The 19,075-nt window shown below is 45.2% G+C and overlaps 1 protein-coding gene across 1 annotated transcript in view; it reads right to left on the reverse strand.

The window, feature by feature from the left end:
- Window positions 1-15,746: 15,746 nt before the first annotated feature.
- AGBL1 (AGBL carboxypeptidase 1) overlaps window positions 15,747-19,075 on the reverse strand; it is a 377,284-nt gene continuing 373,955 nt past the window's right edge. The window contains exon 25 of the mRNA XM_084641264.1: window positions 15,747-16,054. Within this exon, the coding sequence (XP_084497390.1) occupies window positions 15,748-16,054 (307 nt within the window). The 3' untranslated portion in view covers window position 15,747. The remainder of the gene's footprint in view (window positions 16,055-19,075) is intronic.

Raw genomic sequence — 19,075 nt, forward strand, 5'->3', positions numbered from 1 at the left:
CTCTAGTACTTACTAGTGGTGCCCAGCATTTGCAAGAGGTGGCCCTGCTAGCACCAGACCCATTCGATGTCCCCATGGCAACCAGAGCTTCATGTGCATCACAGGCTGGTTTCTGACAGACAAGATTATGGGTTGGACTGTAGTTCCCAAAGAAACATCCAGAAGGCAGAGAGGCCTGGAGAGTAGGAGGAGAGCCAGGGTGTCGCTGATACAGGACACACTGTGGCATTGCTGGTGGCACCAAACAGCGAACTATTGTTTTCAGTGAGGGGTGAAGAGGCCTAAAGTGCAATACCCAGGGTCAGATCACATACTTGTTTGAATTAAATATATGGCCCAGTCAGTTCTGAGTTCAAGTCTCCCCCCCAGCTGTGTAAGAATCGCATGCTGGGTTAGTAATTTCTGGTTGCACTTAGGGCCACCTGGAGCACCATACCCTGTAACTCCTATTGTTCACTGGATGTGTGCAATCTAGCTGCCCATTTTATTATTTGTTATTTGTATTGTGGTTGTACGTAGGAGCTTCCCTCATGTACCTGGAGCCCATTGTGCTAGGTGCTGTAAAAACACAGAGCAAAAAGATGGTCACTGCCCTAGTCTCCTCTTGTAGTTTATTCTCATTTTGAAACTGAGCTACCCAACCCAAGGCAGATTGAGAGAGCCCTTAAAATAAAACAACAGCTCTGTTGGGCTTAGCTTCACCATAATCCACCACCAGGCCTTCTTGTCTCTTGCCAGTCTCCATAGGGGTCATAGCCACAGATGCCAGCGGAGGAGGATGGACTGTAGTCATTCCATTTGCAAAAGTCCTTGTCACCTACTACTAGACTGGGGATTGCAGACACACAATTAGAGCATCCCTGTGGAGGGGCCCAGATTTGGCCTGATGGGCTCAGTTCCTGTACTGGGCTCCTCAGCCTTCAGCTCTAGAGACCAGAATATTACCAGCTGAACTAGGGGGACATATCTCTAAGCAACCTTTGGCACTTCTTGCTTGAAACACTAGAAGATCTAAGGCTGGAGGATTCATTTCAATCTCTTTAAGAACAGTTCTCCCAATTAGTCTCTGAGTTTCTTTTAGTGTGAAAAATAGAACCAGGGTGTTCCAGCCCCAGGAATAGGAGTGTTAAAATGATGTTTAGGAGAAAAATATTCTTCTCTGTGGGAAGCTCATTGCCCCTCTCCAGGAGTGAGAACAGCATTATGCAGAAGGTCCCTGGTACAGCTGGAATAAGTGATCTCAACGTTCCAGTGTCCAATACACCGCAAGCCCAACCTGTGCGCTCTCCAGCAAATTACACTGCTTAGGAGATTGGGTATCATAAAATTGTCTTGTAAATCAGCACAGAGCAAGAGGAAAATCTCCTTTGACAGATAAAAGCCACTTTGGAAGAGGCTGGAATATCCCAAAATGCAAAACACTTATGGCAATGCTATTAGCCCTCAGGTTTTTCATCTTGCATATTTTAACTGGCCTTCCAATATAACGTTTGAGGAATTTAAATTACAGCACCTTAGCTAACTAACTGCTCCTATCTAGACTGCTGTCTCACTCCACCTAATGGTGAGATAGAGCCTTGCACAGATGACTTTTGAGAGGCATTCCCAACTAGGAAAGGGTGGGGCGGAGGGGGATGAATGGAAGCTGTGTCTGCACATACATCAGAAATAACTAGAGATGTAAGGACTGGAAAAAGTACATCTTCTCAACGAGGACCGTTAACTGCCCACGTTGGAGTGGGCTATAAGGACTCTGGTAACAGAGAGGTCAACCACCTCATGGTACATGGGGCTATGACACCTTTTGTGAAAAGCCTAGTATAAGAAGGGCAGTGTGGTCCAGTGGACGAGATCCTGGGCTGTCAGTCAGGAGAGCTTGGGTCTCACCCTAGCTCTGCTGTTGATTTGTTGTATGAACTTGCTCAAGTCACTCAACTATTTTAGGCCTCTGCATCTTTTGTGGATAACAATGCTCACCTGCCTTTACAAAGCTTTTTGAGCTCAACAGATGAAATTCCTTAGCTACGTGTTCAGTGCAGATATCAGTGCACTACACAGATAATAGATAGTAATACTCCTTATCTCATTGCTAGGCTTATCCAGCACAGCAATCAGCTATGCAGTTTAATACTGGAGGAAGTACCTGAGGTCCCTTTAAGAGCCTCCATTTTGCCCCAGCTGCTACTAGATTAATATAGGCTGGAAGAGGAAAATTAACCTCAAGCCTTTGCAAAAGTTGAACTATAGAAAGCTATATAGAATGAGGTGAGGTGAAACAGAGAATCCCATTAACCTACAGCGATCTGGTTTGGGTTCGCCACTGAAATGGGTTTGGATGGCCTTAGTTAGACACTACTATATGTTTGTTCATGTCATCAAATCTCTGTGCCTAGCACTTTGGCTGTGAGTTGTGTAGCAGTGTGGGCTGGCAAGGTGGAGGACTGGGACAGCTAGTGAGAGGGACTCTGTGCCTGCTTGCTCTCAAGACTGGATCCCCATTCAGAGGTCACCAGGCTGCCTGGTGTGCGCCAGGCAGGTTTTGCATGCACACGGAAATTAGCAAATTTTGCTCGCAGCTGGAAAGGGCAGATAATTGGGAGGGGGATTGGAAAAAAGCAGACAAGTCAAAAGGAAAGACATGAAAGGCCCATAGCCTGCAGCCCTCATTAACAACAACAAAAAGATGATGTCCTTACATTTTAATCAAAGGCAATTATTTTATGAAATGGTATTATCACTCCAGAGGACATGAATAGGCCCTATTATGAACTCTTCTGCACTGAGATGTCATCCCAGCTTGCTATGAGAAAAAAGTGACATTTTCTTAGGTCTTGTTGGCTTCCTCCTTCCTGTGTAATGCAAGAAAGACACATTGAGAGAGAAGGCGCACCTGGAGTAATGTTACTGGGGATCAGTAGGAAGACATGGGATTCGGCCATACAGCTGCAACCGAAATCCCAATCTCTGCTGGGCCCAGGCAGTGCATCACATTGCCTCTACGTGTCTAGCCTGCAGAATGCTAATGTTGGCCAGTCAGGCAGACGTAGGGGGCGCCTGATGAATAATCAGTTAGCAGTGAGGAGTAGTCATGAGAGGGGCACTGAGCTAGCACTGGGGAGTGGGGTGAGTCAAGAGGGGCAGTCAGCGAGTGCTTGGCATGTGTGTGTGAGGTGCAGTGAGGCCAGACAGGGTGTGGGGGAGGTGAAAGTTGCAATCAGGCACCTACTGGTACAAAGGGAAGAGGGAAGGGTAGTATGACTGTTCATCTGTGAGGAATGGGTGGTCCATCGTTGGCCTGTTTAAATGGGTCTTCCCATTCATATCAGGGCCAAAGGCTGGATGTGTAGTTTTGGGCCCACTGTGGCTCCATGAAAGGTGTATTAGAGTCCTGCCTCTAATTTCCTCCCTCACCTCCTTCCTTCCTCTGAAGGCACTGACACTGAGTTCTCAATCATCGTCACTGCAGTGATGTCAGACACCCACCAGCTGTCAGGGGATAGAAGGGGATGGATTGTGAATCCCTCACCCTAAGACCCAGAAGAAGGTTGATTGACTGGGAGGCCAGCCTGACGGTCTCCCTGGCAGTTCGTCTTTGTGGACGGTGTTTCTCTTTGAGGACAGGGCAGCTCCTGTAAAGCAAAGAGATGTGGAGAAAAGGGGACAAAAAAGAGGAGAAGGGAGGAACGTGGCCCAGTTGTGCCGTCTCAATCTGGTGTAAGTCAGGAGTAACTCCAGTGAGATGTGTGGCATGAAAGCAGCATAAAACCTGACTGAGCAAGAGCAGAATGGGGCCCCGCACGTCACAGTAAAGAAACCTCCCTCAGGAAACGCAGTTTAATTGTTTCAATTAGCGTAAAGAGACCGAGACAGTGAAAGGAGGGAAAAGAGTTTACAAAAGCAAAGCCTCAATTAAAAAAATAAAGGAACAATATGAGAATTATTAATGAAACACATTGGCTTATTTACATAAAAGGAAGAACAAAGAGGGAATGTATTTATTTGTAGACATAAGAAGGAATGTTATACAGATTTTTCAAGGCAGTTCCACGTCCAGTGACTCAGCAACGTTTCCATCACGGCTTTGTGTACACTCAAACGGGGTGCTGGAAACAGACAGGACCCAGGATTAACCTCTGCACCTCCTGTGGCCCAGGTGTAGGATGCAGAGTGTGAGAAAGACTCCAAGTGAAGGATACAGAAGTGTTATTCATGCAGGAAACTTCAGGTACTGTGAGAATCCTTCCTTTAGTGCAAATGTAACTGCCACCATTTTGGCCAACACACTTGGGACTGAACTGGGACCCTTCAGAGCTAAAAAAATGTTACAGCTTCAGATGCCTTCTTAGGGGGCAGTTCCAGACACATATCCTCAGTGGACTGGACAGCACTGGGAGTCCCTGTAACATGCACTAACTGGGGGTGGGGTTCACAAATAACTTTTTCTATGACCTCAGCCACCTGAGACTGCAATTGTGAGGGGACAAATTTTCAGCAATGAAAGTGAAGGGACACCACATTTCTGTAGAACAGAAGTAACTTTGGGAACAAATGGAGAGACAGCTTTCAAAACAAGGAACGCTTGAGAGGTATGATCCAGGAAACAGCTACCAAAGCAGCCATATACAATTCCGTCTATCTTAGTTCCTGTGATTTAGGACTTACACAGCTTATGGCTAGCACGCAACTTCAAGGCTCTGACAGAAAACACCGAAGAATAGTGGTAGTGCAGTTCCATTGAGCTCACTCCCAGGAGACGGGTGGGTTTGGTGTTGCGGAAGAGCACACTGTGTAAATGGTTGGGCTTTGGTGTGAAAGTCAAGTTTGTCTACGTTAGTAACTGCAAAGCTGATCAATGTGATTTTCTTTGCACACAGGACTTCACCTCATGTTTCTTTTACACAGAATCTATTTCTGCAGGACTCCCTATAGCAGACGGTATTAGACATGGTCCCCCAAAATTTTACTAAAGCTACAAGTTAATGATGATGCTTCTTTAACTCAAGCTCTCAAGGTTCATGCTTTTAGCATGGAAGTTCCTGGGTTCAAACCCCACTTTTGGCCTGATCATTGCCAGGACCGCAGACTCCATCATGAGAAGTTTTCCTGGCTTTGCACAACATGTTCTCTGGTCTCCCAAACCCAGGCTCACTTATTGCCCAGAGAACTTATTTATGATCTCTTGATGCTGAAGTCCCCAGACTCTAGTGACTCTCTTGGTCTGAAGTGCCCGTTGTACTTTGTGCACAGAGTGAGATCACGTTCTAGTGATTTTATTGTCCTCTAGGAGGAGGGCTAGAAAATAATCTGGCAAAACATGACGGTCTAACAGGAATGTAGGTTTTATTCTGCCATGTCAATTTGTTGGTCCATGTATTCCTAGTATCTCACCTCCAGCAGTGACAAGACTTGATACTTCAGAATAAGGCAGCTAGGAAACTGTGCAGGGCTGCACATGACAGTAAATTCCTTCCTGGCCCCTGGTGTTTATCTGAACAGCACCTTTGAGCCATTTAAGGTTTGCCCATTGCCAGCTAATTTCGAGTAGGAGTCAGTGACCTTCAGGATATGAATAGCTCCAGAGTGTCTTTGTACTTACGGGGGCAGGAGGGTGACACATCACCATTTATGAGCTGCAGCTATTCTCCTATTCATCACAAAGAACTTTGTTGGCCAGAATCAACGACAATTACTGAGATGTGTGCTGTGTCACTTGTAACTGGGCCAGACAGGCGTGAGTTTCCTGGTGTGACACTGTCTCTCTCTCACTGTCTTAGATCCTCAGAGGCCTTTGACAGCCTTCCCTTGAATGGCATGGTGTTGCTAGGCAACATTTGTAGTGCCCCTCAACTGGGCTACTGGTTACTGCCCCATGACAACTGAGATTTTGAACACAAATGTTTGTCAGGAGGAAAAAAATAACTTTCTATCTGTTTCCCCCCCTTCTCTCCTCCTATTTCATGAGGTGAAAGATGAATCATTCTAAATGTCATGGTTCAAATTCTGCTCTCAGTGACTCTGGAGTAAAGCTGATTGAAATAGCCTTTGGAAGGTAAGTTACTTGCTAGATGCCTGGGATCGGATCCTCTACATCTGGTGTGTAAGTGCAGGATCTAGCTAACGTTCTTTAGTCACACGCATTAGAAGAAGAACTAGAGCTGGTCGAACCATGAATAAAATTTACTGGCAAATACTTTGTTCGGCCATAGATGCAAACAAATGTGTTGAATCCATTTTTTTTCAAATATGTTTCAACCAACTCTGGAAACAATGTCGCTAAAGCCCCTTGCGCTGAGAACCCTAATATTCAAATTCTGATTTAATTTGATCTCTTCCCCTTGTTATTATGTTCGGCAGCTTGCTGCTGCAGCTCGTGTGCCAGAGATACAAGGTTACAAGGCTTAGACGGTTGAAAATGTTCTCTCCACATCAGTAAAGCCAGGAAGTACAAAGCGGCTCTTGCATCTGAGAGCAGGCAGGCCAGCTGGCATTGTGGCTTAGGTGCACTCTCACCTCTTAGAGGTTGCTGGCTTCAAACCTGGCTCCAGCGTCCAGTGGAAATGCATTTGGTGATCTCATCCTAGTCCCAGGAGAGATATTTGTCCACCGCCCAAAAATCACCAGTCAATTTAATATGTTTGGCAGGCTGTGCTCTGGAGAAGTACAAGACTGGAATAGCAGACAGTGATGTTAGAGGTCAGGATTGAGGTCTATTGGGAAATCCATGGATGTGAAGCCTTGACTGGAAATAACAGGATCCATGGTAGATCAGGACTGAGATGCATTGGCATAGCTTCCTGGAGGTCTAGGACTGAAATAGCAGAGAGCACTGTGAGGTCCATTTGTAGAGCTCCAAATGGGGCTGGATGAAAATTTTCAGTCAAAGCATGTTTTTTGGACAGAAAAGCGGGAGTTTGAAAAGCAAAAGGTTTTGCAGATAGTGTCTGAGTTCCTAAAACAATGTTTGATTTTTTTATTGGTAAACTGAAAAATCTCACATTGAATATGTTTGGCTGAAATCCAATAAATGTGGAGCTTTGAGTAGTTTTTCCCACCCACCCCCAAACTGGTTTGGTTTCTCAATAAAAAGTCAAACATTTCTGCCCAACCTATCCCCATTTTCCATCCAAATTTAGCTGTCCAGGTGCTCAGCACAAGTGGCCACAATGTTCTGGGCTGCTGCTCCCTGCCAGCCAACTCGACTTCCTTCTCTTCACACGAGTCTTTGCACCTTTTTCCATGCAGTCCATTATGCATTCATTCCCTTGTGAAAACTCACTTTTTTCCATAAAGCCTTTCAAAAACAACAGTCAGAAAGATAATCCCTTAGAAACATTAACCAAACTGCAGCACAATCACATGTAACCCTCTCCCTGTGGTAGAGACCAAGCTGTGGTCGGAGCAGGAATCAGGCCTCTCAATCAAAGCAGATGCTGGGAAGTGGATCCAATCCTAGGGCCACAACTGGAGTCAGGAACCAGGAGTCGGAGCCAGAACAAGGAAGTGATAGCCAGGGTCAGAACCAGAGTCTGGGTGAGGAAACAGGAGCCAGGAGCAAGTTGAGGTAGCCAGAACTGAGCAGGAACAAGGTTGAGGAACAAGGCACAAACAGGACTAGGAGCAGGGCTGGAGCAGGAGAGGAGCAGCAGGAACAGAGGAGATCACAGCTGCATGCAGAAATGCACTGAGCAGCTAGAAGGATGGTGCTGCTGGGCTAAAAGCCAGCCAGCTGCCCTTCCTGACTAATCAGGTGATGCAGGCAATCAGGTAGCCTGCTGCAGGACAGCTGCCCTTGTTGGGTTGCCAAGAGACTGGCTCCACTGCACGCCGCAATCCCTGATTCTGAGCACTAGGTGAGTATGCTCAGTGCGGTAACTGTTTGTCTGGAAGATCACCGCCAAAGCCAGGAGTTTGAACATCAGGGGTCTGACTCTGCTTTCACTCAAAGCAGCTTTAAACATCTATTGGCTTGAGTGGCGTAGAATTGGGCCTCAGGAGAGGCCTAGCTGATAGATAACAGCCTGGGAGGGAGCCTTTAAAAATTACCCTTTGCTGTTTAAAAGAACCAAATCCTTACGATCACTGAACACCATCAATATGTGCTGTTAAACTGGCAACTGGCTCATATCCATTTAGAAGCAACAGCCATGCTACTTCACAACCACCAGTATTTTGCCCTTTTCTAGCACCTTTCATCCAAGGATCTCAAAGCCTTCGAGGCTCGCAACACAAAATAATTTGCACCCCTGTGCAGTACTATTATCCCCATTTTACAGATGAAGAACTGAGGCACAGAGAGCTTCAGTGAGTTACCCAAGGGAGTAGGACTAGGACCTGGACCTCCCAAGTCCCAAGCTAGCACCCTAACCACAGGCCGGCCGTCCTCTTTCTGCATCGGAGGAGGGAAGGGCCTTGCTCAAGGACAGAGAGAACAAGAAATAGAGCCCAGAATCTCTGTGTCTGTATCCTGTACCAGCTGTGAGAAGGCAGTGGGGGCCAGGAACTGCTGTCTTCTCCCTCTCGCTGCTCTGCTTCTTGCTCGCTCACTTCATAAATAACACGCTGCCATTTTTTTTTCTTATTATAATTGTTATTTTCCAGAGTGCTTTAAAAGCAGGGGACAAAGCAGCCCGACAGCCCAATAACAAACTGCAGATAAAACTAATTAGATTTTGTTTCCTCCTTTAGCTTGCTGACTTGATTCTTTTTCTTTTTATTGTTTAATTATTTATTTTTAGCCCTGACTTCAGAGGTGCTTTTTATTCATTTTATTTTATTTTAATTCCCCAGGCTCTGGCAGGGCGTCAACAGGATTGTTGCAGAAGTTCAAAATTCATTGTGGAGAAAGGGGAGGCTGAGGAAACAGAGGACCCAGTGTGAGAGCTGCTCAACGCTGCATCTTCTGACTGCGTCGTGTCGGGGCGGGGGGAGCCGTTGAAAGTGGCTGCGAGACAAAGAAAGTCAGTAGAAGACGTTAATACACTCTTGGCAGGGGCACAAACGAGCGTATTAATGGGGCTATCTGCTCACCTCCAGTTCTCCCTCTCTTCTGGCTGTAATGGAAATATTTGGTTTGCATCTCTATCTGACAGCTTTGCTGACTCTTGAGGAATGAAAACCTCGAGGGGCTGGGAGACTTTCCTCCCCTTCCTTTCTTTACTCATTGCTTTAAATTTCTTGGTAATAGCCAGCCACAGTGAGACAAGGCCCTTCAGACAGTGCTCCCTGGGCTAAAGTAAGGTGACGCCACTCAGCGCTGCGGACAACGGTCCCATTCATTGGGGAAATACTGCAGCAGAATCACAAGTGCACGAGAATAAACAAGGCTGGAGTTAATCTAAAGTTGTTTTACACTCTGTTTTATTAAAGTCAATGCATTTCCGTTCCTCTGTGTGGAGCCTAGTACCGCTTAATTACCATGACTCAGGGAGAATGTTAATAACAGGGAGTGCGCCGGCTGAGCTGCAATGGAGGCCCTCTCCTGACCTCTAGAGGCTGGCTGAGGGAAGGAGTGACAGCCTCCTGTGAAAGTCAAAAATTGGAGCTGTGCAGGAGCGGGAAAAAGAGCAGAAAGAGCAGTGATTTTTTGTGGGAGGATTTCAGGAGCCATTCCCTGCTGATTAGTCACAGGACCAACTTGCCATGCCTTCTGACATCACTTCCTGCCAACAAAATGCCACACACTCTTGTGCTTTATTCTCGTCTCGTTTTCTGCTCATCGTCTGCTACCGACGTCTAACCACGTATTAACAATTCCTCATTTGCGCGGCACGCGGGAAGGAGTTTTAAAGAAGCCCCAGCCCAGCTTTTGTTTTTGTGCCCACAATGTTCCAGGTGCAACTGATATACTTGAGACAACTCACTGCCAGCTTTGCTGGTGCACTCCGATAGTCAGACATTGAAGTGACATCAAATGCACTGCAAAACTGCCTCCCCTACTATGGGCCTCTGAATAATGCTGAGCACAGAATGAGGCTGCTTTAGGGGTGCTGGAACAATTTTTTTAGTGGAGGTGCTGACAGCCATTGAACTAAAATGTAAACCCTGTATATAATAGAAACCACTTCAAGCAAGGGGATGCTGCAGCACCCCTAGTTCCAGCACCTATGGGCTGCTTCTAGCTATCTGGCCCTATACCTGTGTGTGGGGCCATATTCTGCCTCGTTTTACCTCTGGGCAAGTCCACTGGAGTCAATGGCATGGGTACAGAATGCATGAGTGTAACTGAGGGCAGAATTTTGCCCACAGAGATGAATTCATCCTTGGTGTAACTCAACTGATTTTAATAGAGTTGTTTCAGGAATGATTCGGCCCATAGTGTTTATTTCACAAAATTAATAATGTCAGATTATCAAGAATGCTGAAGATGTTGTGATGCAGAAGGATTTCTCCCTTACATTGGAAACCCACACAACTGACAAGTCCTGATGCCTCAGTACATTGCAGTGCGGTGGTACATATTCTGCGTTGCAGAAAGAGTGTGTGTATGCGATGTGATATGTGTCCATGATGAAATATATACTGATAGCATGTTTGTGTGTGTGGGGGGAGGGTGGGTGTCATGTTGGGTGTTGTACTGTGGCATGTTTGTATTGTATTGTGGAGTTGTGTTGTAGCTTTCCTGAACATCCTGTAGCATGGGTTGTACTGTGCGTTTGTACTGCAGTGCGTGCCTGGCACACTGTGTGTGCTACAAAGTGCATGCTTTGTCATGCATATGAACATTGGATTTTGAGGTTAACTATACTCATATCTTTCTTATTAATAAGCTTTGAAGCAATGTTATACATCCTATTATAGTGTGAACACATGTTTTACTTCCTTTGTGTCCATTCTTGTGAGCCATCCTTTTATCAAAAATCAGTATTATGTGCAACAAGCCGCATGCTGAAGCAAGCAGAACAGGACATCTGTACAGTGATAGCAGACATCATGCCTAATGAATTAGCGCTGTCTAAGAAGCTCATCTTCTGAAAACCCAGGCAGCCTGTCTTTTGAGCTGAATTAGAACGACAGATTGAGACTTGCAGAGCTGTTGTGTGGGGCTGAAACTTTAGAAACCTGGATACTGGAACCTCAGCAGGATAGGAAGGAGCTGTGTTTCTGACTTCAATCCAAACAGTAAGCTCCCATTGAGCAGGTCCAGGTCCAGGTCATATGGCAGAAAGTCATTCAGCAACGTACTGTGAAATAGCCTCAGCCCACACTGGGAAGTTTCTTTGCAGGCAACATATCAAATATGGTTCCAGGTGGTGCTTTTAGCCATCCGGAAGTGATACCAAAAAAAGAAAAAATCACTGGCAACACAGGATCCATTGGCAATTATTCTGCTACATACCATGCGGCCATTTGGAACTTCACAGAGATAGCAGGGATAGGACTCAGAGCCTCTTGGACCAGCACAGGCTTGTGCCATTTGAACTTAAGGAGAATCTCCATCAGCAGTGTAGAGCCTGTGACACACATCTAAGCCACTGGAGGGAGGAATGCAGATGAACTCCACTGAGTTCATCACAGTGCTTAGCTACCTCCCAAAGGGTATTGTGAGGCTTAATTCATGAAGGGCTCTTAAAGCTTGGAAATCTTTGAATGAAAGATGCTGGAGAAGTTCTAAATATTGCTCTTATCCTTGGATGGTTTTATAGTGGTTAATTTTCCTGTATTACATTTTTATAAAGGGGGAAGATTCCATTAGCAAAGTCTGAGACTCTTTGGCATCTATTTGGCTGCCACTGACTGAAGCTGCCTGACAGTTAGTTATACTAAATAATATAATAATAATTAATTCATTAATCCCACCTTGTATCCCGTACCTTACATTTTGCAGAATTTACTGCGCTGAATGTGACCTGAGAAACATTAGAGAGAGCAGGAGCTGCACATCTGTTGCCTGTGGTACTCTTGTACTGTTACCGATTTTTCCTTTTTTTATTATTACTTTATTATATATTAAATGTTTCCGTGACACAGAAAGAAATGGCAATCCTTGTCTCTGCAAAGCCCCGGGCACAGAGGTGAACAGTGAATTCTAATGTGTAGCAAAGAGTTAGGATCGCAGAGTCAGGGCCATGTCGTGTTTTTTCCTAACTTCTTCTATAATAAATGAGGAATCTCTACAAAATAAGCTTCTGCCTTCGCAGGCAATACTAAGAGAACTGAGCTATTTCCTGTTCTTGGGACTGAAAGAGACCATTTTGACCCAGAGATGGAATTCAGCAATGCACAAGGTCTGACTCCAGCCCATCTGTCCTATTATCATTTCTTCGCCAATTAGCCATCAGGCAGAATCCCCTGGCCTCCTTGAGGACTCCAAATTTGTTAGGCGTCTGCATAAGGTCTACAAAGACACACAGAGTGAGTACAACTGATCACAATTTTTAGAACAATTTTTCTTGCCAGAATTCATTTTTAATGGGATTTTTTGTTTTTTTTCATGAAATGGTTACAGATGTTTTCTGTTTCCTGATGACCATTTGTTTTTTGGTATCAATAGCCATCTCCATGACAGTTTTCATTAAAAAAACCTGAATTAAAAAAATATCACTTTTTTTTTTAAAAAATGGGTCAGGTTTGAACCATTCAAAATGAAAACTATTCGCTCTTTTTTTCAGGAAACCAGATTTTCATTTTCTGATCCGCTCTAACAGTGAGTCGGACTGTAATCTCCCTGGAACATGGACCGTCTTGGTGTGGTATGTTTGTATAGCGCCTAGCACAGTGCAGTCCTGGTCAATGACCAGGGCTCCTCGGCATTACCATAACACAAACAATCACAACTATTTTTAATCCAGTTAATTTGTTTTCAGTTAATCACTTGCATTAACTGTGATTAATTGACAGCTCTATAAATAATAATAGACAATGACCACTGGAATTGCAACCTGGCTAAGGCAGCTGTCAAGTGTTGCCACCACTGATGCGTACCACACTGTTCCCCTTGATAAAATGCTAGGGATCCTGGCCAGGCTGAAGAGGAGAGACATTTGCCTCCTTCTGGAAGGTTCCATTATAGTGTCCCACCAGGGGAGTCCTTACCCTAAGAAAAGTACTGAATATTAACTAGAAAAGAAAAGGAGGACTTGTGGCATTAGAGACTAACAAATTTATTTGAGCATAAGCTTTTGTGAGCTACAGCTCACTTCATCGGATGCATTCAATGCAAAATACAGCGGGGAGATTTATATACACAGAGAACATGAAACAATGGGTGTTACCATACAGACTGTAAGGAGAGTGATCAGGTAAGGTGAGCTATTACCAGCAGGAGAGCTGGGGGGGGGGGAGCTCTTGTAGTGATAATCAAGGTGGGCCATTTCCAGCAGTTGACATGAACCTCTGAGGAACAGTGGGGGGGAGGGTCGGAGGAATAAACATGGGGAAATAGTTTTACTTTGTGTAATGACCCATCCACTCCCAGTCTTTATTCAAGCCTAAATTAATTGTATCCAGTTTGCAAATTAATTCCAATTCAGCAGTCTCTCGTTGGAGTCTGTTCTTGAAGTTTTTTTGTTGAAGAATTGCAACTTTTAGGTCTGTAATCGAGTGACCAAAGAGATTGAAGTGTCCTCCGACTGGTTTTTGAATGTTATAATTCTTGATGTCTGATTTGTATCCATTTATTCTTTTACCTAGAGACTGTCCAGTTTGACCAATGTACATGGCAGAGGGGCATTGCTGGCACATGATGGCATATATCACATTGGTAGATGTGCAAGTGAACGAGCCTCTGATAGTGTGGCTGATGTGATTAGGCCTTATGGTGGTGTTCCCTGAATAGATATGTGGACACAGTTGGCAACAGGCTTTGTTGCAAAGATAGATTCCTGGGTTAGTGGTTCTGTTGTGTGGTGTGTGGTTGCTGGTGAGTATTTGCTTCAGGTTGGGGGGCTGTCTGTAAGCAAGGACTGGGCTGTCTCCCAAGATCTGTGAGAGTGATGGGTCGTCCTTCAGGATAGGTTGTAGATCCTTGATGATGCGTTGGAGAGGTTTTAGTTGGGGGCTGAAGGTGATGGCTAGTGGCATTCTGTTATTTTCTTTGTTGGGCCTGTCCTCTAGTAGGTAACTTCTGAGTACTCTTCTGGCTCTGTCAATCTGTTTCTTCACTTCAGCAGGTGGGTATTGTAGTTGTAAGAACGCTTGATAGAGATCTTGTAGGTGTTTGTCTCTGTCTGAGGGGTTGGAGCAAATACGGTTGTATCGAAGAGCTTGGCTGTAGACAATGGATTGTGTGGTGTGATCTGGATGAAAGCTGGAGGCATGTAGGTAGGAATAGCGGTCAGTAGGTTTCCGGTATAGGGTGGTGTTTATGTGACCATCGCTTATTAGCACCATAGTGTCCAGGAAGTGGATCTCTTGTGCTCTGCACGCATCAGCAGCCAAGCTCCACGCCCCACCCCCCGCCTTGCCTCCTCCTCCGCCTCCTCCCCGAGCATGCCGTATCTCCATTCCTCCCTCTCTCCCAGTGCTTGCTGCCGCCAAACAGCTATAGCAAGTGCTGGGAGGGAGGGTGGAGGAGTGGAAACGTGGTGCACTCAGGGAGGAGACAGGGAAGAGACGGTGCCGGGTCGGGGATTTGGGGAAGGAGTCAAATAGGGGAAGGAGGGGACGGAGTTGGGGCAGGGACTTTGGAGAAGGGGTTGGAATGGGGGAGGGAGGGACAGGGCAGAGGTGGAGTCAGGGCAGGGCCGGGGGCAGAGCTGGGTCGAGCACCCACCAGCACCAGAAGAAATTGGTGCCTATGGTCCATTGGTGTAAATCTGCAGTCATTTGATTGACTTCACTGATCCATTTATTCCAGTGTGCCTGAGAGCAGCATTTGGCCTAGTGTGCCAGAACACATGTGCATATGGTGTTTCCATAAGCGTGGACGATCCTCAGGATGCATACTTGAGAAAATACAATGAAAGAACCTCAGGCAACTCTCTGTTTGGGAACCATCCAGGCATGCTTCAAAGCTCATCTTCTTTCCTGAGTGTCTGGGGAGGAAGTGGATCAATAGAATGGTATATAATGAAGCAGTTATTGGGCCACTGCACATATTTCACCATCCCTCTGGTGTATATCTGGTGTATATGGGCATCCCTCCACTGAAGTCAATGGAGAAACACTGATTTATACCAGATGAGAATCTGCTCCATTCTAATTATTGGTTGGATTGGTTACTACTGTAGGTGGTGGTGGTGGATTCTCCAGGTACGTTGGAATGTGGCTAGTTGTTAAGCACACAGAACCTGATCCAAAGCCCATTAACGTCAATGGTAATCTTTGGATCAGGCCCCTAGAATTCAGATACATGCAGCAAAACCTCAGAGCAAAAAAATGAAACAAATATCTCAACTCTGGCCAAAAATCTTCAGAAAAAGATCTTCTGAGATTTTCTAAGTCACGACAGTAAGGGAAGGAATTGGGGTGAAGGACTCTTCTCCCATACCTTAGGCACTCAAAAGACCAACCATCATGACAATCTGCATGAAGCCACAGACAACTAAATTAGAGAAAGTGATTGCACTGGTGACAATGTATAAGAATGCCCTAAGTCTTCACATTGCACCATATGGACAAGTGACTGCTCACCCCTCCCTGTATGCACAGGGTAGGGAACCTCTCTCTCTCTCTCTATTTTCCATAAATATGAAGTCAGTTTTCCATGCAGAACTGGGGCAACACATCTGGGAACAAAGCTGAAGTCGGCAAATGGGTAAAGAGGAGCAGTGACCCATTTGCTTATTGCTCGGTAAGTCAAAGCTCTGTTTACACAGGGCTGCTTTCAAACCCAGCAAACACGCCGAGTGACGCTGATGGTAGCGGGAGAGCTTTGCTATTGGCTGTTTGGTGGCTGGAAATGTAAAACCCTCCAAGAACGCTGGAACTGCATGTCTGTCCCTCGCTGGCCCCCTCCTCTTCCACCTCTCCTTCTGCCCTCAGGGAGATCTCCCGGATCTCTTCGTCTAGCTCAGAGAAGTCCCCTTCCTGGTCAGAGCAGCTGTCAGTATTGTAATCGACATCTTCCCCACAAGGAGGTTCATCGTCAATCTCCAGGTTGTTGGTGCTGCTGCTTCTGCCAAGGAATCATAAAAGAGACAGAATGTCAACAAAGTGAGGTGGTATTGTCTAGCAGTTAGACATGGGGGCTACGTGTTAGGACTCCTGTGTTCTATTCCTGGCTTTGACAGTGTGGCAAAGTCACATCACTTCTTTGTTCTGTTCTCCCATCTGGAAAATGAAGAGTCTGATATTTACATACCTCCTGGGACAGACACATTATTGTTATTATTGTTTATACAGTACCCTAGGCATGCCAGGTGCTTTGCAGATGGACAACATAGTGCCTGTCTTGAGGCGCTTACAAGGTTAAGTAAACCATGTTAAGGCACAGGGGGAGAAGACATGGTATCCAGTTACAAAGAGGTTGTTGGTTTAACCATCATCCCCATCCTGTTTGTTCCACATTTCGTAGGAGACCGAATTAATCCATGTGGGTTAAAGCACTGTGACATCTTTGTATGGTGCTCTATGTAATGGCAGAGTGTTACTTGGAAAAGGAGGAATAAGCAGAAAGTAGAAGCTCCAGAGACATTGACCACAGCTATGCCAAGAACAAGGAGGATTGCAGCACTTGAAGCGCTGTCATTTCAAAAGGTACAGATCTTTTTTCACAACAAGTCTTTGTGAAGCAGGGCCAAATTCAGAGATGAGTCTAAGGGAATCCACAGACAATCTAAGCTGGTGTCATTTACATCTTATTCTGGCTCTCTGAAAGTATGTGTCACACCAGCTGAGGCTCCCTCAAGATCTCCATAAGCTTACTTCGTAATTTGCATTCAAGAATGGTCACAACTGTTCTATGCGTACACTTGAATTCACAAAGCTCATTTCAATATGTTCTGTATTAAAAATATCTGAATGAAATATTTCTGAATGAATTGTAACCACTAGACAGATGGCTCGGGGAATAGGAAGCCTTTCCCATTTAATCCAATCTGGCCTTCATTCTGGAAAGAGGGCCGGATAGCTTGTGGGGGCTAGAAAACAGGATACAGTCCTTCATCTCTAGGTCAGCAGTTTCAATCCAGCCCAGGTCAGGAGACTGGATTAATCAGGGGAACTGGGACACAGTCATTTACTTCTAGATCATTGGTTTTAATCTGACTCAGGGTAGGAGAGTGAATTGCTTTGGGGGATTGGGAAAGGAATAACAATCTTCCACACTAGGTCAGTGCTTCTAATCTGTCCCAGGTTGGGAGCAATGAATGGCTTGGCAGATGGACAATACATAGCTTTAATGTGAGCTCTGCTCATTTGCATGTCAGTTACCACAATACTTTCCCACCTCTCAGCCGTCTCAAATCAGTTCCAGCATCTGAGGTTTTTGAACATGCTGAAGGTTTAGAGCGTTGCTGTTGGGTATATGGATCTCTTTTCTTACTGCTCTGCACTCCAGAAAAATGTAAGGTTTTCCTCACTTGAGCCTCCAGATCTTAACTGTGTATGGGCTGCTTTGCAAACAGAAACAAACACTATCTAGCAATACCCACTCCTTCCCCTGCTGATCTTTAGCTTCACTCACTTCAGGGTTGTTCTGTATAGGGATTCTCCACCTGCTTAATAGGTCTGTGTAGCTTAAAAACAAATAAATGAAAAATATGCACTTCTGTAGTTTCTGGCTTCCCTTCAACCTTCCCTGAAATCTGGGTTGGAAGGAGCTCAAAAGTGAAAGTGTGCACGGGACATGGAAAACCCCCCACAATTGTTGTAACACACGACTTAAAAACCATCTCAGCTTTCTGTGCAGAGGACGGCCAGAGGACTTCGATTTTTTTTTGAAATACACAGGAACGGCACAAATTACTCAGTCTACCATGACAGTATTCAAAAAAGAGTAAAAAACTCAGGGGAAATCAGACCCTTTCATTTTTAAACTATGCTGCTTCTTCTCTGTGATTGTCAAAATAAAGAAATAAAGAAATTTTGAAAAAGAAAAGAAAAAAAGACTATGAACATTATCTGTCTAGTTTCAATAAGCTTCTTGGATACACTGGAATTCAGACACCTATGATGTAGTGATGGGATTTAGTTGCTCCCACGCTGAATCAACCACCTGTGCTCTAGAGAAGAGACTCAGACTCACCTGCAGCACCAGTATATCCAGGAACAACTTCTCCCTCACCAATTCTGAGGCCTATTTCTCCATAACCTTATTTGTATGCATTTTTCAGTTGATAAAAGCCCCCATCAATATAGGCTATGGGAACTGTATAAACTATGTGTATACACAACATGCAGAGCAATATTAACAGTGAAGACTGCTGCCCCAATGCGAAACCTCAGATCTTGCCATAATCACCCCGCAAACAGGCAAAAGCCTGAGGAAAGAGACAGACCTTACAATACGTTCTCATGGTCAACAGACCCAGGCTTGGGTGAACGAAAATGAAAGCAAGATCTACAGTTGATGACCCACCACGGAAAATGCCTTGACAACAGCACTAGGTGTTCACATCTGGGGACTTATCAATGGCAGCAGCAAGAAAGACTTGTTCCAAAGTCCATTTAAGTCAATGGAAAGGCTGTCATAGACTGCCGCATGCATTATCAGGCCCTATATGAGTAGCCAGGCAGTCTATCACATCAAACCAATGCACCCAAGGCCTTAGAGAAGCATGTCAATTATTTGATTTGCACCCAGGAACAAATGTGAAGTGCAGCTTTGGGATAATTGGTATAATATGTTCCTTACAGCCCAAGCAACCGAGTGGGCATGCCTCTGAATTCTGCACCAGTTGCTGCTTCTGAATGGTGTTCCATGGTGTTATCTGAAGGTCCTTTCCAGTCACTCAGGTACGTGAAGGTTCTGCCAGTTGCACAGATCAGCTGAGAATGAGTGCATAAAGACATGGCGACTTGTTAGAAAGGAAATGGAGCTTGGAGACACTGGACCAAATTCTCAATCCGTTACATGAGTGCTGATTTGGAGAAATTTTTCTCAGATTAGTGCAGTTGCTTCAGGTTGGTAACCAGATAGCAATGCCTGTTGGCAGAAGCAGCTTCTGGGTATTTCAGAATGTACATCTCCCTGCTT

The sequence above is a fragment of the Lepidochelys olivacea genome (assembly GCF_965140295.1).
Source record: "Lepidochelys olivacea isolate rLepOli2 genome assembly, chromosome: 10".
NCBI classification, from domain to species: domain Eukaryota; kingdom Metazoa; phylum Chordata; order Testudines; family Cheloniidae; genus Lepidochelys; species Lepidochelys olivacea.